We start from the raw sequence: 14,964 nt of genomic DNA on the forward strand, positions 1-14,964 counted from the left end.
CAGAAGGTGTGGTATGTAATAAAAATAATTTGCAATAAACGGTTATAATTTTTGCATGCATAACTACAAAGGAGCGGCACACTAATAAAACACATCCCCACACTTATTAAAATCTCTAAATCGGCCATCCTTGTGCAGGACACTGTGAATTGTGTGCCGCATTTTTTACCAGCTACCAATGGATCAATATTTAAATACATGAATCCAAACAGATATTGTCAATACCTATAAATAAATATCATATTGCAATGAGGAGTACACATTGTCTTACTTTACAATATTTAATTGCTATTTGGCTTATAATACCTTGGGGGGAAAAATTGTCCCCTGACCCATAAAACTTGAAAAATATGTTTAAGGCAGTTTAGTCATCAATTTATCTACCATGTGTGTTAGAATGTTGGACGAAGCCGGAATAACTAGAGAAAACCTACACATGCACAGAGAGAAAATGTAAAATCCAGCACTATGTGGCCATTTAAAACCAAAATCCCTACTCGTCCATGATGCCCCCAAAAGACCAACCAGTCTTACATTTATTTGCACTTTAATACATTTCATATCTATAATATACAGCACTGAACTAAAAAGATCGCAATATGCAGTCCTTGAATGCAGAATGAAATGCAGCTGATGTAGTTTGTGGTGTTGCTGTATTACAGCTTTTTTTGGGGATGTTCCGTTTTGCTGGGTGTCCTATGCAATTACGAAGGGGGAAGAGGAGGAAGAATCAAATTTTCACATATTTTCGCTATTTGCAACTAGGGATGTAACGATAACGGCAAGATCGTGATATTAAAACTGCCACAATATACAGTCGTCATCACGTCACGATATTAAAAGCAGCAAATCTGTTCAAAAAGTCAGGTTGATTTCCATTTGTGCAATTCTAGCACCCTCTGGTGGCTAGTTCTTTAGTGCAATTTAATTTTCACAAGGCATGTTTTGATCCTTCTATGTTTAAAATCCACGCTAATGGTCAGATGAAAGGGAACGTAATTTCTTGTGAACAGAGCCAATATGTGGAGGAACTCAGTGTGTGCTTGCATTAGCAAGGAAGTGCATCAATATATATATTATATTTATATATTTTTATATATATAATTTTTCATGGATGTATTGTACAAAAGCATAAGTTGTTTGTTTTTTTTTTATAAAGTATGAGCTCATTTTTTCACAATATTTAGATCTTTGAGATTACCAACCTCCCCACAATATTGTGATATCACATCGTGACCTTCATATCATGATATCGTATTGTGATGTTTGATATCGCTACATCCCTATTTGTAACAGTTCTCAGTCATGACACCTCGCCAATAGCAGGGATTCACTGTACTTCAATCTTCTACTGTAAATATCATTGCTGCAATATCTCAAGTGGCGTGTTTGTTGCGTGTTATTGCTGCCCATCCAGCACACCCAACAGCCTCTGCAGGAGGATTTTGCTGGAGACTACATGCTAACGCCTCCTGTGACAAAACGCGTGTTCTCATGTACTGTCTGAAAGTCAGCGAGTTCCGAGACCCATGTCCACGCAATTTTCGAGCTGAATGACTGCATCTCTGAGCCAGCAGTCACGTGGGAGGTTCGAGATGACCCTGTTGTGCCCTGAGCGACGGCTGAAGACTGCGTTCCAGGCTGCTATTGAGGGAAAGGCGGACATCATTCTGAGGTTGGAGGTGCTCTGATGCAAAGACGTAATCCGAGTTTGTCTTCCACAGTCGGCATCCCCAACATCTTTGGATCGTCATCATGCTTGTCCAAAAGATCTTTGTTGGACCATCCTCCTCTAAAGCCTGCACACATGAACATCAACAAGTGGTTGGTTGTTGATTTACAGTTTTTTTTTGTTTTTTTTGTAATTCACATTCAAGATCTCTGGTCAACTCTTCACACGTGATGTAGATTCTGATCTGTCAGTTGTATGTGCCACTAGTATAACCAGAGCAGCCGTTTTTACGGCCGTGTGACATGCACAGATTGACGTAAACATCACAATTTTGTATTTAGCGGAGTAGTTGCTATTTACATTTTTATACGACTGCAGCATGAAATAAATATGAGAGCAAACCCTTTTTATTTATTCATATTTAAATCTTATATATTTTTTTATTTATTTCCACATTTATTTATTTTTTTTAATCTTTTTTTTATTTTTGTATTTTTTTACTTTATGTATATATTTACAATTATATTTATATATAATATCTATTTTTTTTAAATATATTTTATATCCATTTTATTTCACTTTTGTTTATTTTGGCATTTTTGGTCCATTTAAAAAAAACAAAACAAAAAACAGTTACAAGTTCAAAACAACCCATGATAGATGAAAATCCACAAAAGCAAGCATATACTAGTACTGTATTTATATCTATTTTGAAAGAAAAAGGAAACCCCTACACTTATTACCATAGCCATACTCTATGCTCATTACACTTTTATTTTGTTAGTTTGTTCAATAAAGTGACCGAAAGCAGAGTTTACAATTCATTCTAACTAGCAATGATAGGCTATATTAAATTAGCTAATGTTTACTTTACTGCAGACATGCAGTTGTGTAAGCCAGTTGTGCTTTGCAGTACACACATTGCACATAATTTAATAACACTCATAATACTGTGAAATTGTGAATCTGTCTGCAGTTCTAACACTGAGCGATGGTGGAATATTTTTCCAGTAAGACAACTTGTATGATTTTAAAACTGAAATTTCAAAATTGTCTGAATATTGCGCCACGTACTTGCGGGTTTTCAAAGGGTCATCCTCAACTTATCTCATCGCAGTAAGTGCATGGGCAGTGTGGAGACCAAACCTTTTCAATCTCCGGATGTGGCCGGACACTTTTTTTTCGTGACTCATACTTCCACCTCACGAAATTGCATGTTGGCTCTCAGGTTGGCTGGTGAGCTGCTTGTCTGGGGACAAAGAAGACAGTTCAACATTCTTTTCCTTGTACCAGTGCAGACACAAAGGGCCTGCTTGGTGGGAAGGAGAAATTAGGTTGGCTTTGTGTAGCTTAATTCTATTTCAAAACAAATTCTTACCACAATCAGGACAATGGAAGAGCTTGTCGCCGGTGAGCAGATTCTGACTCTGTTGAAGGAGACTCTTGTACATGAAGGTCTTACCACAAATGGGACACAGAAAAGAGCGTAGTCCCTCAGCGTGCTTGCGTCGGTGGGCTTCCAAGATGGAGAAGTGCGTGAAGGCCACGCCGCACTCCGGACACACGTAGGGTTTAAGGACAGGGTGACATCGCTGGTGGCAGCGCAACGTCCTGTAGTCCGGAAATCCTCGACCGCACTCCTTGCACGTCCACATGCCGTCTTCAGAGTGGTTCAGCATGTGCTTGGCGACGGCGCACTTGACGACAAACTCCTTGCGGCACAGGGTGCAATGATAAGGCATGTCGTCGGTATCGTCGCATTTGTGACGCCGCAGTTTTGGCGCCGTCGGGAAAAACTGATCGCATGCGGCACACTGAAAACGAGCTTCCTCCTCATACTTTGGCTCGTCTTTATGCACGTGTGTGTGTTTCATGAGGCTGCGACGGTCCTTAAAGGAAAGTCCGCATTCTAAACATTTGAGGGGAACGAGTTCATCCTTGTGCGCGTGATAGTGGCGGTGAAGGTAGAACATCTCACGGCGGGGGAAGGACGTTCCACACTCGTTGCACACCATACGAAACTTTTTATGGTTTGCGTCCTTCCGTTTGTCCGTCTCACCGTGATCTTCAATCACATACTCGATGGAGTACTCAGCTTCCACTGGGTCTTCAGATGGTTCTTTCGCAGAGCTTGCACGATCAGTCTTCCCATGAATTCCCTCGACGTCAGAAAGAGCTTGCTTTTTTGAGAGTACTTTCTCAGTAGTCTCGAAAACTGAAAATTAAAACGAGGGAACATGTTATCAATTGAAATTAAATTATAGGTTGATTCAAAAGGAAGAAATGAACACACAAGGAAAAGTAGAGCTAAATCGTGGCGTAATAGTTTGGGTACTCACCCCAAAAGGAGGGGTCACAGGTTCGAATCCTGCTTTTAACATTTTTTTTAAATAAATAAATAGTTTACTGGTATTTATTGACAAGAGTGCTCTGAGGGTTAGGTTAGGATTTGGCTGGTAATGCCGATAACAGTTTGAGGGTTATGTTTAGGATTAGGCAGGTAATGTCGATAGCAGTCTACAGTTGGCAAAACAAAACGAAAACTTGGAGAATAAACACGGAAGGGGGTGGAGCGAGAAAGGAACCACGCCCAGATTGCCCAATCAGAGTCGTTCACGGCAAAATAGCGGTAGTTGCCGGTCAAGGCAAAAATAGCCACCGCCAAAAGAGTAACATAAGTTTTTCTTCGTATTAACATAGCTAAATTTGTTCTTGACCAGTTAGTATAGCATAGGATGCATCTTGAAAATAAACTATTGAATTAGTATTTATGTGCAACCTTGATACTTAAATCATGCTAAAATTTAATTATCCGAATAACATTTCCTTTTTAATTGTAGACGATTTATCATGTGCCTGCATGATTTGTAACAAGGTTGCGGCAAAAATGCGTGAGAAATGAAAAAAAAAAATCGCTTTATGGTTGATCAAAACAAAATAAAATATATATGTCGGTTCATTAACTGTACACTGTTTCTTTAAAACATGACCAAAAAATAATGGCCCACAAACTGACGACATAGGGCAAAGTTTTGGTTAGCCTGCAAGCTCGAGCTAACACGTACCGTTTTCTTCCGAGTCGTCCTCGTATTCGGACTCGGAAAAGTCGAAGGTCCGCCGCCGTTCGCCTCCTGGTGACTCGGCCATTTTTGGCTCTGGTGATTAACATACGCCGTCGTCGCACTCCCCGAGTGGATTAAATGTGGTTTCTCCCTCCTGGCCCGAGGCGCTTTCGAGTACAACCGCGCCTGTCTTGAAAACTGGAACGGGTTTTACTTACTCGGTCGGTAAGTTAAGTTAGGTTGTTTTGGAGACTGCTGTGGCGATACGTAGCCATATTTCCCCCTTGCACTAACGGCCTGGATACTGCTCTTTGCTCAGCTGAGCTAGTCGCCAATCACCAAGCTCAAAGCGGAAATGGCGTTGCTCTGCGTGCCAAGATTTCAAATTAAAACTAGCCGTTGCCGACAATTAAAGTGAGATTGACCCTGTTGGATAAGAATGCCACAGGTGATCAACCAGTCTTACTTTTATTTATGTGTTAATACATTACAAAATATAGCTTGTGCAAAACTATAAATATGATTGCAATATGTTGTTTTAGTTTTTAGACCATCTACACACAAATCGCACTGCATGCAGAAATATAATTGCCCTACATATTTACGTATGCTTGAATTCCACCCTAAGAATTTGACTCAAACCTACTGTGATGTCTCTAGCTTTTTCTTGATGTTGCATACAAGCAAAAACGGGTGCTCTTTTTTTCTTTTTATCTCAGATTGCATTGAACTCAACACATTTTAATGTGTTGGCAAAGTTGAAAAAGTGTCAATGAAACTGCTAAAACACAGGCACACATTAGCAGGTAGTTACAATAGCAGTTGTAATACAATATACAATAAACAAAAAGTTAGGCATATTGGGCTGTAAGGGTGAAATTTCAGGATGCCTTTCTGTGACAGTCGAAATCTCAGTGGCCACGTTCCTCTGACAATTTCCTGTTTGAAGCCTCATAATAGCACTATTGATGGATTTGAGGCGTCATTTCATGATATCTAAACGTGATCATGCTACCAATTCTAATTCAACTTGAAAATTTAGTAGTCACGTGTTGTGAATGTTGCCTCAGTTTCTTGCTCGTAATATTGCATAATATACTGAAACGAACAGTTTACACCTACAGTATAAATTTGGAAAAGGTCAAATTAAGGTCACCTGAAATTTCACCTGAAAGCTGAATATCCCGAACTTTTTGGGAGTAGTATTGTTGGCTACTAGGGCTGAACAAGAAATCGAATTCAAATCTTCGTCACTATGCAGAAGATTGTAATTTTTCAAATCACAAAGCAATTTGGAAGAGAAACAAAAACAGCTTCATTTTGGTCGGTTGGTAGGTTTTATTTTTTTATATTTCCATATGGTCGTTTCATGAACAGTTAACATGACTAAGCCACAGATTATTTTCCATCATTGTAATCTGATTTATGATTTATTGGTTTATGTTTACACCACATTTTGTGATGTCATCGTGATGGCTTAAAATATTTTTGCATCTATAAAACATTTATATATACAAAGAAATCTGATATTGTTTATTGTAATAAGCTAATTTATTGCTTGTTTGTATACAAAAAAAGCTTTGAAAATAGCACATTAAATCGCAATTGCAATATTGAGGGGGATTTTTTATTTTTTATTATTATTTTTCAAAATTGTTCAGCCCTAGTTGTAACCATCCTCCCCCGCAAAAGTTAGACATTTCATTACATGACAATGTTTACACATTACAAGCTCTATTGAAAAGCATGAACGTAAACACCAGCACCTCCAGTAAATTCTGGACTAGGGAAAATGTGTCTAAAGGGGTCGAGTTGTTCCTCAACTGTATTTGTCAGGAGGTTTTATAAGAATATGTAAGAATATGTACAGTTAAATTTAAGGCCACCCTATAAGCTCACGTCTAATAGTTCATTCTAAGGACAACTTTTAAGTGCAATGGGTATTTCTGAAGCAAGACTCCAAATACTATAGCAATAGAAAACAAAAACAAGATTCACCGTCACATCCTTCATGATCAGGTATGTAAAGTGTGTGCTTTGAACCGTCACCCGTCCGTTCTCAGCGTCGCCTCCTGCGCCTGTGATCGAAAGCTCTCCCTCGCCGCGGTTTCTGCGCGCACCCGTTCACGCCCGCGGGCGGATGCGAGGGCAAAGTGGCTTGTAGGTCCGGCGAGGACGGCGAAGGAACCGCGGTTCCGGCGGAAGGGCTGTCTGAATGCCGAGTCAGCTGGTGCTGATGTAGTTTGTGTTGTTGTTGTACTTCGATCTGTTGCTGTAAGTGTTGTTGCTGCGACGCCTGCGAGTATTGCGTTTGTTGCACGCGTTGTTGCTGCTGCTGCTGCGCCTCCAGCACTCCCAACAGCCTCTGCAGGAGGACGTTGTTTTGCTGGAGACTGAGCGCCAGCGCCTCCTGCGACGCCACCAGCGTTCTCATGTCCTGTCTGAAACAGTCGGCGAATTCCCGCAGACTCGTGTCCACGCGGTTTCCCAGCTGAATGGCTGCCTCTCCCAGCCCTCGGAGCTCATCTTCCAGCCAGGAGCCGCGCGGCGGCGCCTCCAGGGGGCCCTGTTGCGCTCCGAGCGACGGCTGCGGGCTGCCGGGATCCGGGCTGCCGTTGAGGAAGGGGGCGCTGTACAGCGGGGAGGGTGGCAGCCATCGTTCCGAAGCGGGAGGGGCTCCGATGCCCAGGCCTAACCCGAGGCCGAGTTTGTCTTCCATGCTGTTGTCTTCGTCTTCGCAGTCAGGGACCCCAACGTCTCGCTCCGGCTCTGGATTGTCCTCATCCTTGTCCAAGGCATCTTTCTCGGAGCCCTCGCCTCCAAAACCTGAAAACGGGAGCATAAAATGTGTTTTCGAAGCAAGGCTCACTGCATTGGTACTACTCTAAAGGGCAGGTGTGTCCAAACTACGGCCTGGGGGGTTACTTGTGGCCCGCCATTCACTTTCAGCAGCCATGGACTAAAAATGACATTTGACAAGGCTCACAAGAGTATTTTTAAAAATATATATACAAATAAACTATTTACAACTAAAATAATACCACAATTTCCCCTCAAAACACTGTGGTGAATAAAGAGTATGCTATGTGTCAAGGTCCCATTTATGAATATTAATAATACTCAAGTGTTTTAAAAACGGTCATCTTACTACAGTTTGCTTTGTTGTGCTTCTGAATTTTGGAGCCACAACACTGTCAATAAGATTTGGTATTGGAAAAAAAAAATGTCATTTTAGAAAAAGCTGCAGTGGCATTGAAACAAGTATTGGCATTGTAAAACCAGAATTGGCATTGTAAAAGGTTGTATTGAAAAATAAAATACAAACATTGAAAAAACACTTTTCTTTAACCATATTTTTTTTTTTATGATGTCTTTTTCAATGCCAATATGCATATATATATATATATATATATTTTTTTTTTACGCTTTTTTTTTTTTTTTCCGAGTTTCACGGTTTTTCAGTTTCAACTCGCTGGGTTTCAGTTTCACTTCTCTTTTTTTCAGTTTCAACTTATTGACAGTGTTTTAACGGGGAGGGGGGGCGGGATTAGGGGCGGGCCTTTGAGCGCTTGAACCGCTTAGAGCCTGCAGAGAGGAGGGGAAGGGAGCGCGGCCTCTGGCGGCTAAAGGCAATACTGTACCGAATTCCTTGTGGCAGATTGTCCGAGGGACTCGTGGATAAAAGTTCACCTGGAACTCCTAAACCGCCTGTAAGTCTGTGTTTTTCTACATATAACCTTGTAGCGTTAAAACCGCCATGTTTGAAATTACTTTATGCATCATGTCATGCTAATCGAATTGGAATCTCAGCGCGCGCAAGGCATGCTGGTCCCGGTCAAAGGTTATCAAAGGTCATCTAAGAAAATATTTACATCCGTTTTGCCCAAAGTAGTTCGTACACGTGTATAGCACGCGTCAATAATCATGTTTTTTGTGCTCCCCTCAAAATCCCTGAAATATACCAAGCAAGTCAGTTTACCTGTGTCCGACTCAGGAAAGCATGTGAACGTGGGCTTCGGTCTGGAGCTTTGCTTTTGCTTGCCGTGTTGAAGCCTGGGGCTGGACTGAGAAGACTGTCCGAGCATCGAGGCTCTGCCGGAGGGCAGAGACCAGCTTCGGTGGCGGGCGTCCGCCAGCCGGCCGCCGTTGCGTCTCTTCAGGTCATCCCAACGCTTCTTGACCTCCCGAAGCGTACGCGGGACTCTGGACACGGCGTTGACCCTCTCGAGGATTCCGGCCCATATGCGTTCCCTCTCGCGGCGTCGGAGCCTCCCCGCCGGGCCGAACAGCTCTCCTTCACACCGCGTCACCTCGGACACCAGCACCTCCAGCTCGGCGCCGCTGAAGCGACTTTTTCGTTTGCCTGCGCCATTCGCAGCCAATGCAGCTGACATAGCTCTGTCTGTAGGAGTCACAAACAACAACAGAAGGTTCATAAATTGAGAGAAAAAAATGCAAAGTTTCTTGTCCACAAACTGAGCAGCGATGCTTACTTTGTTCGACGGACAAGAGGTCGTCTGAGGACATGCCGGGCGCCATCAGTGTGGGGTGCACCACTACCACGTTGAAGGGCAACCCCGCGCGCGGCGCACTGCTCTGGTCACAGCTGCCCTCAGAGTCGTCGTCATCCCTGGGGAAGCCGTTGTCGGAAGCCCCCCCTGCGGAGTGTCCCTCGGGAGACTCCACTTTGATGTGCATGGGAGGAGATTGCTCATACAGCAGCCCCCCGTCCTCGCAGTAGTCCGTCATGGGTTGGGGGGCCGGTTTTAGCGTAGAACTGACTGGGCGGTCAATTCTGGTGCTGACGAGCGTGGCCCCATTAACACCGGGTCAGCGTTTCGCTGCAGATACTGCCTAAGACATTATAAGCTCACTGCACTGTAGTGGTGGAAATCAGAATCTATCACCAACATTTACAACCTAAAATCTAACATTTTTGTTTAATTCAAATTTGTTTTCATTTATTTCCAACAGTCTGTTCTCATTTTATAAGGTTTCTCTTGGCTGCACTGCTCCCTGTAGTGCATTGTTAAATATTTTTCTTTGACCAATCAGATTTCAGAATCAGAAGTGCTCTCTCCACATCACCAGCTGTATGATGTAGTAAACATGGTCCAGTTGCTGGTATGTGCTGTTATATTACGTTATTGATGTTTTTTTATGATAGCAACGTGATAGTGGTAGTATTAAGGGGTGGATTAAGATGTCAACTGAAGGCCCAGGTACCGGAGTGGAATTTAAAGAGCTTTTAATTCCCCGTATTTTATTAAAATATTCAAGCTAATGATGCCACAGTTTTGAAAACTGTGTAATGGGATGGAATTGGAAGTTCATGTCAGCTTTAACGAGAGCTGCAGCTATATAAATACATTTTATTTACACTATAGCTCAAGTATTGCCAATGCACCAAACTATACATAAACCAATATTAAAGCACACAACATACATGGATCAATAAGCTGTGTGACATGTCGCATATGTACTCAGACAAGCCAATAAAAACATGCCCCCCTTGTCTGTAAACCCCCAGTGTTAATAAAATATACTTAAATGGGCCAGTGTCGTGTTCATCTGACCGCCCAGCTGTTTTGACAGAGCTGCATCATCCCAGCCTGAGGATCCCCTCCGACGCTAAAAAGACAACAAACAGACATGACACGCTTCACAAACGCGCCACAGACACATACACACGCACAATTATAGAGGGCCGCGTTGTTCGTTTTTGCGCTGCGTCGCATCGATGCGCAGTTCGGACCACACCACGACCGCAACGATTGCGCACTAGCCATACGTTGACACGGTGACAGAGCCAGGAAGAAGCTAGACGTTAGCTAACACGCTAGCACATATTGCGCCAAATTTGAAGGTTAGACGTGTCATCAAGACTGACGCGGATATTATTCTAGGTTAAAAAATATTAAAATTGGTCTTTTTCTTACCTCATGACAACGACGTGCGGAGGAGAGAGAGACGTGGGGAGGCAAAACACAATCCGCGCAGCTGTTAGCTCAGCAACGATACACAAACCGGAGACCGTCGCTCTCTGTTGACGTCATCGGGGAGAGGAGCGTCGCACCAATCACAGTTGGACACAAGGGGTTTTTTTGTGTTTTTTTTGGTATACATAACTAACTACTTTTGAATATGGTTAATAAAAAAAATCACAGGGCGTATTTACAAATATTAAACTACTACTTCCATTGTTTTTGAAAATTTAAACAACAACAACAAAGATCATATTTACATGACAATAAAAGCATAAAGGTAAATTACTTACATTGTACTTAAGTAATCGTACAGATAATATACGCAAGTAAATAATAATAATAATAATAATAATAATCTGGTAAAAGTACAAATAGTGTTTAAATGTAAAGAAATACGTACTCTAAACTATACATATGTACAAAAGATAAATTTATTTGTTTACTGTCAGTTTACTATATTGTTTTCTATAAACAATGCCATTCTTGAAATTCATTCATCTCCAAATGTGTGGAAGTGGACACTTATTTTCAGAATGTGTATGTCATTTTAAAAAACATGCTTTTGAAACGTTTTGTTTTTTCTGAAACTAAAGCTGCTGTACGAAAAAAATGTGTGTACAAATATACAGCATATTGTGTGGGTTTGCTAAAAATAAAAACTGTTTTGGGTCACTTTGCAATCTGTAATTGGTTGGCAGCCAGTTCAGGGTGTACCCAGCCTACTGCCCAAAGCCAGCTGGGATAGGCTCCAGCACCCCCGCGACCCTTGTGAGGAATAAGCGGTTAACTAAATGGATGGATGAATGAATCACTTTATAATCCGGGGGTCTCAGAAACAATATTGCACATTCATAAAGTTTCTTGGTGCATCTCTAACAGTTGCACTTCGACTCGGTATGGTGCTGGCGGTATACAAAGTGCCGCTATCATGAGAAGATGAAAAAATTTTTGCCATCCAGCATAATAAAAATATCATTTGTGTATACACATTACCGTTATCATAAAGTAATGTAAAATATCTGTATCGCGATATGCAACGTATAGTAACCCCTGTATCGTGATACGTATTGCACCCTATTTTCAAAGTATGATCATTCCAACCAGTGTGTGCACCGTGTGAGCTGAGCAGCTGTGTCTTGGGAAATTATTACATAATCAATGTGATTCCAGTTTTTGTAACAATGTGCCAAGCCTCAAAAGTTTGACAAACACTAGATGGTCATGTCTACATAATCTACCTTCAGTCTTTTGTCTTTTGAAAATGATGTCTGGCACTGTGTGCTCTTTAATATTTCAATTTACATCTGTCCATTGAGAAATGAGCAACGGAAAACAGCTTAGACCATGCTGGTGCACTTCCCAGGTGAGGTAATATTTAATCATTTTGCACTGTACATGGGAAAGTCCTTTAGCGGGTCTTAGATAAAGAATTGAGCGAGTAGACAGTTCCGAGGTATATAAACCCGCCAGTGCTGTTCCTGAACTGTGTCGGTCCACTGGCTTTAGAACACAACCATGAAGTACTTGATTGTCCTTGCCTTGTGCGCGGCAGCTTGTGAGTATTCGCTGCGATTCTGTGGCCAATTGATGCTTTTTGCTTGAGAGAAAAATGCTATGTTTGAATTGCAGTTGCTGCTCCCATTGACGATGAGGACGACAAGATCGTTGGAGGATATGAGTGCAGAAAGAATTCGGTACCCTACCAGGTCTCTCTGAATGCTGGCTACCACTTCTGTGGAGGTTCCCTGATCTCCAGCACCTGGGTGGTGTCTGCTGCTCACTGCTACAAGTCGTAAGTCAACATGGCTGGCGTGAAACTTCATTTTAACTCTTTTACTGCCACACGTTATCAAACAAAAAAAAAAACCTTATGACATGACAACGGTTTTGATCGGTCACAAAAAGAGATATAATGCTTCCATCTGCTGGCCATAGAGTGTTTTTGATTCCACAACCCATGACCTGGCAGCGCTGCACTTAGATGCTGCACTGAGAAAAAAAATAAATAAATAAAAACTTAGTTGACGTCATTTAACGTTTATGGCGGCATACGTCGTGATTTAACTGATCGTTATTAAACGTTTTTGGCGGTCAAAGAGTCAAAGAGGAAGTCAACCAAAAAAAAATATTTGACAATATGTTCTAGTCTAAATACAATATTTTTGATTAATATTGCATTGGTGGTATATGAGTTAAGCAGCAAAATCCAGCAGTTTTTATCAATATCAGAAGGCGGCCTTTTTGTCAATTGTTGTCGAGTGAAAATGACATCACAGTTGCTCAGGTCTCAGCTAACAACCAATCACAGCTCAGCTTCACAAAACAGTGGAGCAGTGATTGGCCGTTCTGCGCAACTGTGATGTCATCTTAAGTCGACAACAAGTGGCAAAATGACGGATTTTGCTTTATAACTCATAATCCACAAATGTATTGTTAACCAGAAAGATATGTTTGCGGTTGACTTCCCCTTTAAACCCCACATAACCGCGGTGTTTTTCCGCGCAGCCGCATCCAGGTGCGTCTGGGTGAGCACAACATCGCCGTCAACGAGGGCACGGAGCAGTTCATCAGCTCCTCTAAGATCATCAGACATCCCAGATACAACAGCCGCAACCTGGACAACGACATCATGCTCATCAAGCTGAGCAAGCCCGCCACCCTCAACAGCTACGTGCGCACCGTGTCCCTGCCCTCCGGCTGCGCCAGCTCAGGCACCCGCTGTCTGATCTCCGGATGGGGCAACATGAGCAGCTCTGGAAGTCTGTAAAAACCGTCACAGGGGAGCCATTTGCTGACGTATCAACACTCACGTGTGTTCTTTTCTTCCTCTTCAGGCAACTACCCTGATCGTCTGAGGTGTCTGGATGCCCCCATCCTGAGCGACACCAGCTGCAGGAACTCCTATCCCGGGCAGATCACCTCCAACATGTTCTGTGCTGGATTCCTGGAGGGAGGCAAAGACTCCTGCCAGGTACGAGCAAACATCGCACACATTCTTCAAGTGAACAAAACCTTTTGAGTTCATCTAATTTGTAAATTGTACCTGTGCAGGGAGACTCTGGCGGCCCCGTGGTGTGTAATGGACAGCTTCAGGGTGTCGTGTCCTGGGGTTACGGTTGCGCCCAGAGGAACAAGCCTGGTGTCTACGCCAAGGTCTGCAACTACAACTCCTGGATTCGCAACACCATGTCATCCAACTGAAGACATTTTGCTTGGCAGAACTAAGAAATAAACAATTTAAATCCAACTCGTGCTTGTGTTGCACTGCTGTATATGCAAGAAGAACAGATGAAACTGCTCCACTGAGTATCCATCCATCCATTTTCTAAAACACGTGTCCTTATTAGGGTCGTTGGCTAGCTGAAGCCTATATAAAAATCAAGACATCAAACTGTACAATGTGATTTCTACAAACTACAGTAAGAAAACATACACAAGATACAAACATATAAAATAGTAATACTTTAGAACAACTGAACCTAGTGCAATTTCTAGAGAATTTGCATGGGAATGCTGAAAGCTGCATTCTAAGATTTGAATGCATGTGGAATGTTTATAAAGCAAAGTGAGAGATAAATTATGAAATGATGACCTCCTGGTTCGGGTACTGGTACTGTGCCACCGAGCACAGTATCACAGTAGGAGTATCAGACACCTGGTTATGATGATAAGTTATATGCATGGAAGTGGGCGTGGAAAGTGTACTTGGAAAAAGTTCAATGTCCCTACCAGATGCACTTTCACACTATTTACTTGGAAGAAAAAGGTCAAAATGGACAGATGTGACCTTCCAAGAATAGATACGACTTGCACAGGAGGAATCTAAGGTGCTGAGGCATCATGACTTGAAAATGTTCTCTTTTTCAAAGTGGCCACATGTTGCTATTTAGCATGCTCAGATAAGCTAGTATCAACTCTTCATGAACATCAAGGATTTGCTTAAATAAAGTCATTTTCAGTCGACAGGAAGTTGCAAAATGTGTTTTGAAAGGTACTAATTGTACATGAAAAATAATGAAAATATCAAATTTATTATAGGCAAAATATTGTTTGACTGCCAAAAATGGCTAATAAGTAAAGTATCCCTTTAAATGGCATTAAAATAGATGCGTAGAAAAACAATGTAGAAAAAATCATGATGAGAAGAGCTCTTCTAACCATACACATTACAGAATTATTATTCAGACTCATTTTGACATTATATATTCTTTTCTAATCCCGGTTTCAAAAATCTGAGCGCTTC

At 42.0% G+C, this 14,964-nt stretch overlaps 3 protein-coding genes across 8 annotated transcripts; 1 reads left to right on the forward strand and 2 right to left on the reverse strand.

Annotated features, from left to right (window-relative positions):
- Positions 1-530: 530 nt before the first annotated feature.
- LOC144022649 (uncharacterized) lies at positions 531-5,098 on the reverse strand. 2 transcript variants are annotated; one of them, XM_077527629.1, is made up of 4 exons: positions 4,738-5,098; positions 3,051-3,887; positions 2,819-2,921; positions 531-1,799 (listed from the first exon to the last, which is right to left on the reverse strand). In XM_077527629.1, exons 1-3 carry the CDS (start codon positions 4,817-4,819, stop codon positions 2,875-2,877), a joined length of 966 nt encoding a protein of 321 aa, XP_077383755.1. In that variant the 5' UTR covers positions 4,820-5,098; the 3' UTR covers positions 531-1,799; positions 2,819-2,874. The 2 variants fall into 2 exon arrangements, with proteins under 2 accessions (XP_077383755.1, XP_077383756.1); XM_077527630.1 differs by having other exon boundaries at positions 2,747-2,921.
- Positions 4,701-13,984, forward strand: LOC144022650 (trypsin-3-like). 3 transcript variants are annotated; one of them, XM_077527632.1, is made up of 7 exons: positions 10,524-10,852; positions 12,038-12,084; positions 12,228-12,276; positions 12,351-12,513; positions 13,227-13,480; positions 13,556-13,692; positions 13,773-13,984. In XM_077527632.1, exons 2-7 carry the CDS (start codon positions 12,040-12,042, stop codon positions 13,920-13,922), a joined length of 798 nt encoding a protein of 265 aa, XP_077383758.1. In that variant the 5' UTR covers positions 10,524-10,852; positions 12,038-12,039; the 3' UTR covers positions 13,923-13,984. The 3 variants fall into 3 exon arrangements, with proteins under 3 accessions (XP_077383759.1, XP_077383758.1, XP_077383757.1); XM_077527631.1 differs by having other exon boundaries at positions 10,524-12,084; XM_077527633.1 differs by lacking the exons at positions 10,524-10,852; positions 12,038-12,084; positions 12,228-12,276 and adding an exon at positions 4,701-4,959 and having other exon boundaries at positions 13,773-13,983.
- Positions 5,186-10,813, reverse strand: LOC144022648 (uncharacterized). Of its 3 annotated transcripts, XM_077527628.1 has the most exons (5): positions 10,674-10,813; positions 10,281-10,365; positions 9,228-9,588; positions 8,714-9,136; positions 5,186-7,560 (listed from the first exon to the last, which is right to left on the reverse strand). In XM_077527628.1, exons 3-5 carry the CDS (start codon positions 9,481-9,483, stop codon positions 6,794-6,796), a joined length of 1,446 nt encoding a protein of 481 aa, XP_077383754.1. In that variant the 5' UTR covers positions 9,484-9,588; positions 10,281-10,365; positions 10,674-10,813; the 3' UTR covers positions 5,186-6,793. The 3 variants fall into 3 exon arrangements, with proteins under 3 accessions (XP_077383754.1, XP_077383752.1, XP_077383753.1); XM_077527626.1 differs by having other exon boundaries at positions 9,228-10,365; XM_077527627.1 differs by having other exon boundaries at positions 9,228-10,394; positions 10,674-10,799.
- Positions 13,985-14,964: the final 980 nt, after the last annotated feature.

Source organism: Festucalex cinctus, chromosome 7 (assembly GCF_051991245.1).
Source record: "Festucalex cinctus isolate MCC-2025b chromosome 7, RoL_Fcin_1.0, whole genome shotgun sequence".
Lineage (NCBI taxonomy): Eukaryota > Metazoa > Chordata > Actinopteri > Syngnathiformes > Syngnathidae > Festucalex > Festucalex cinctus.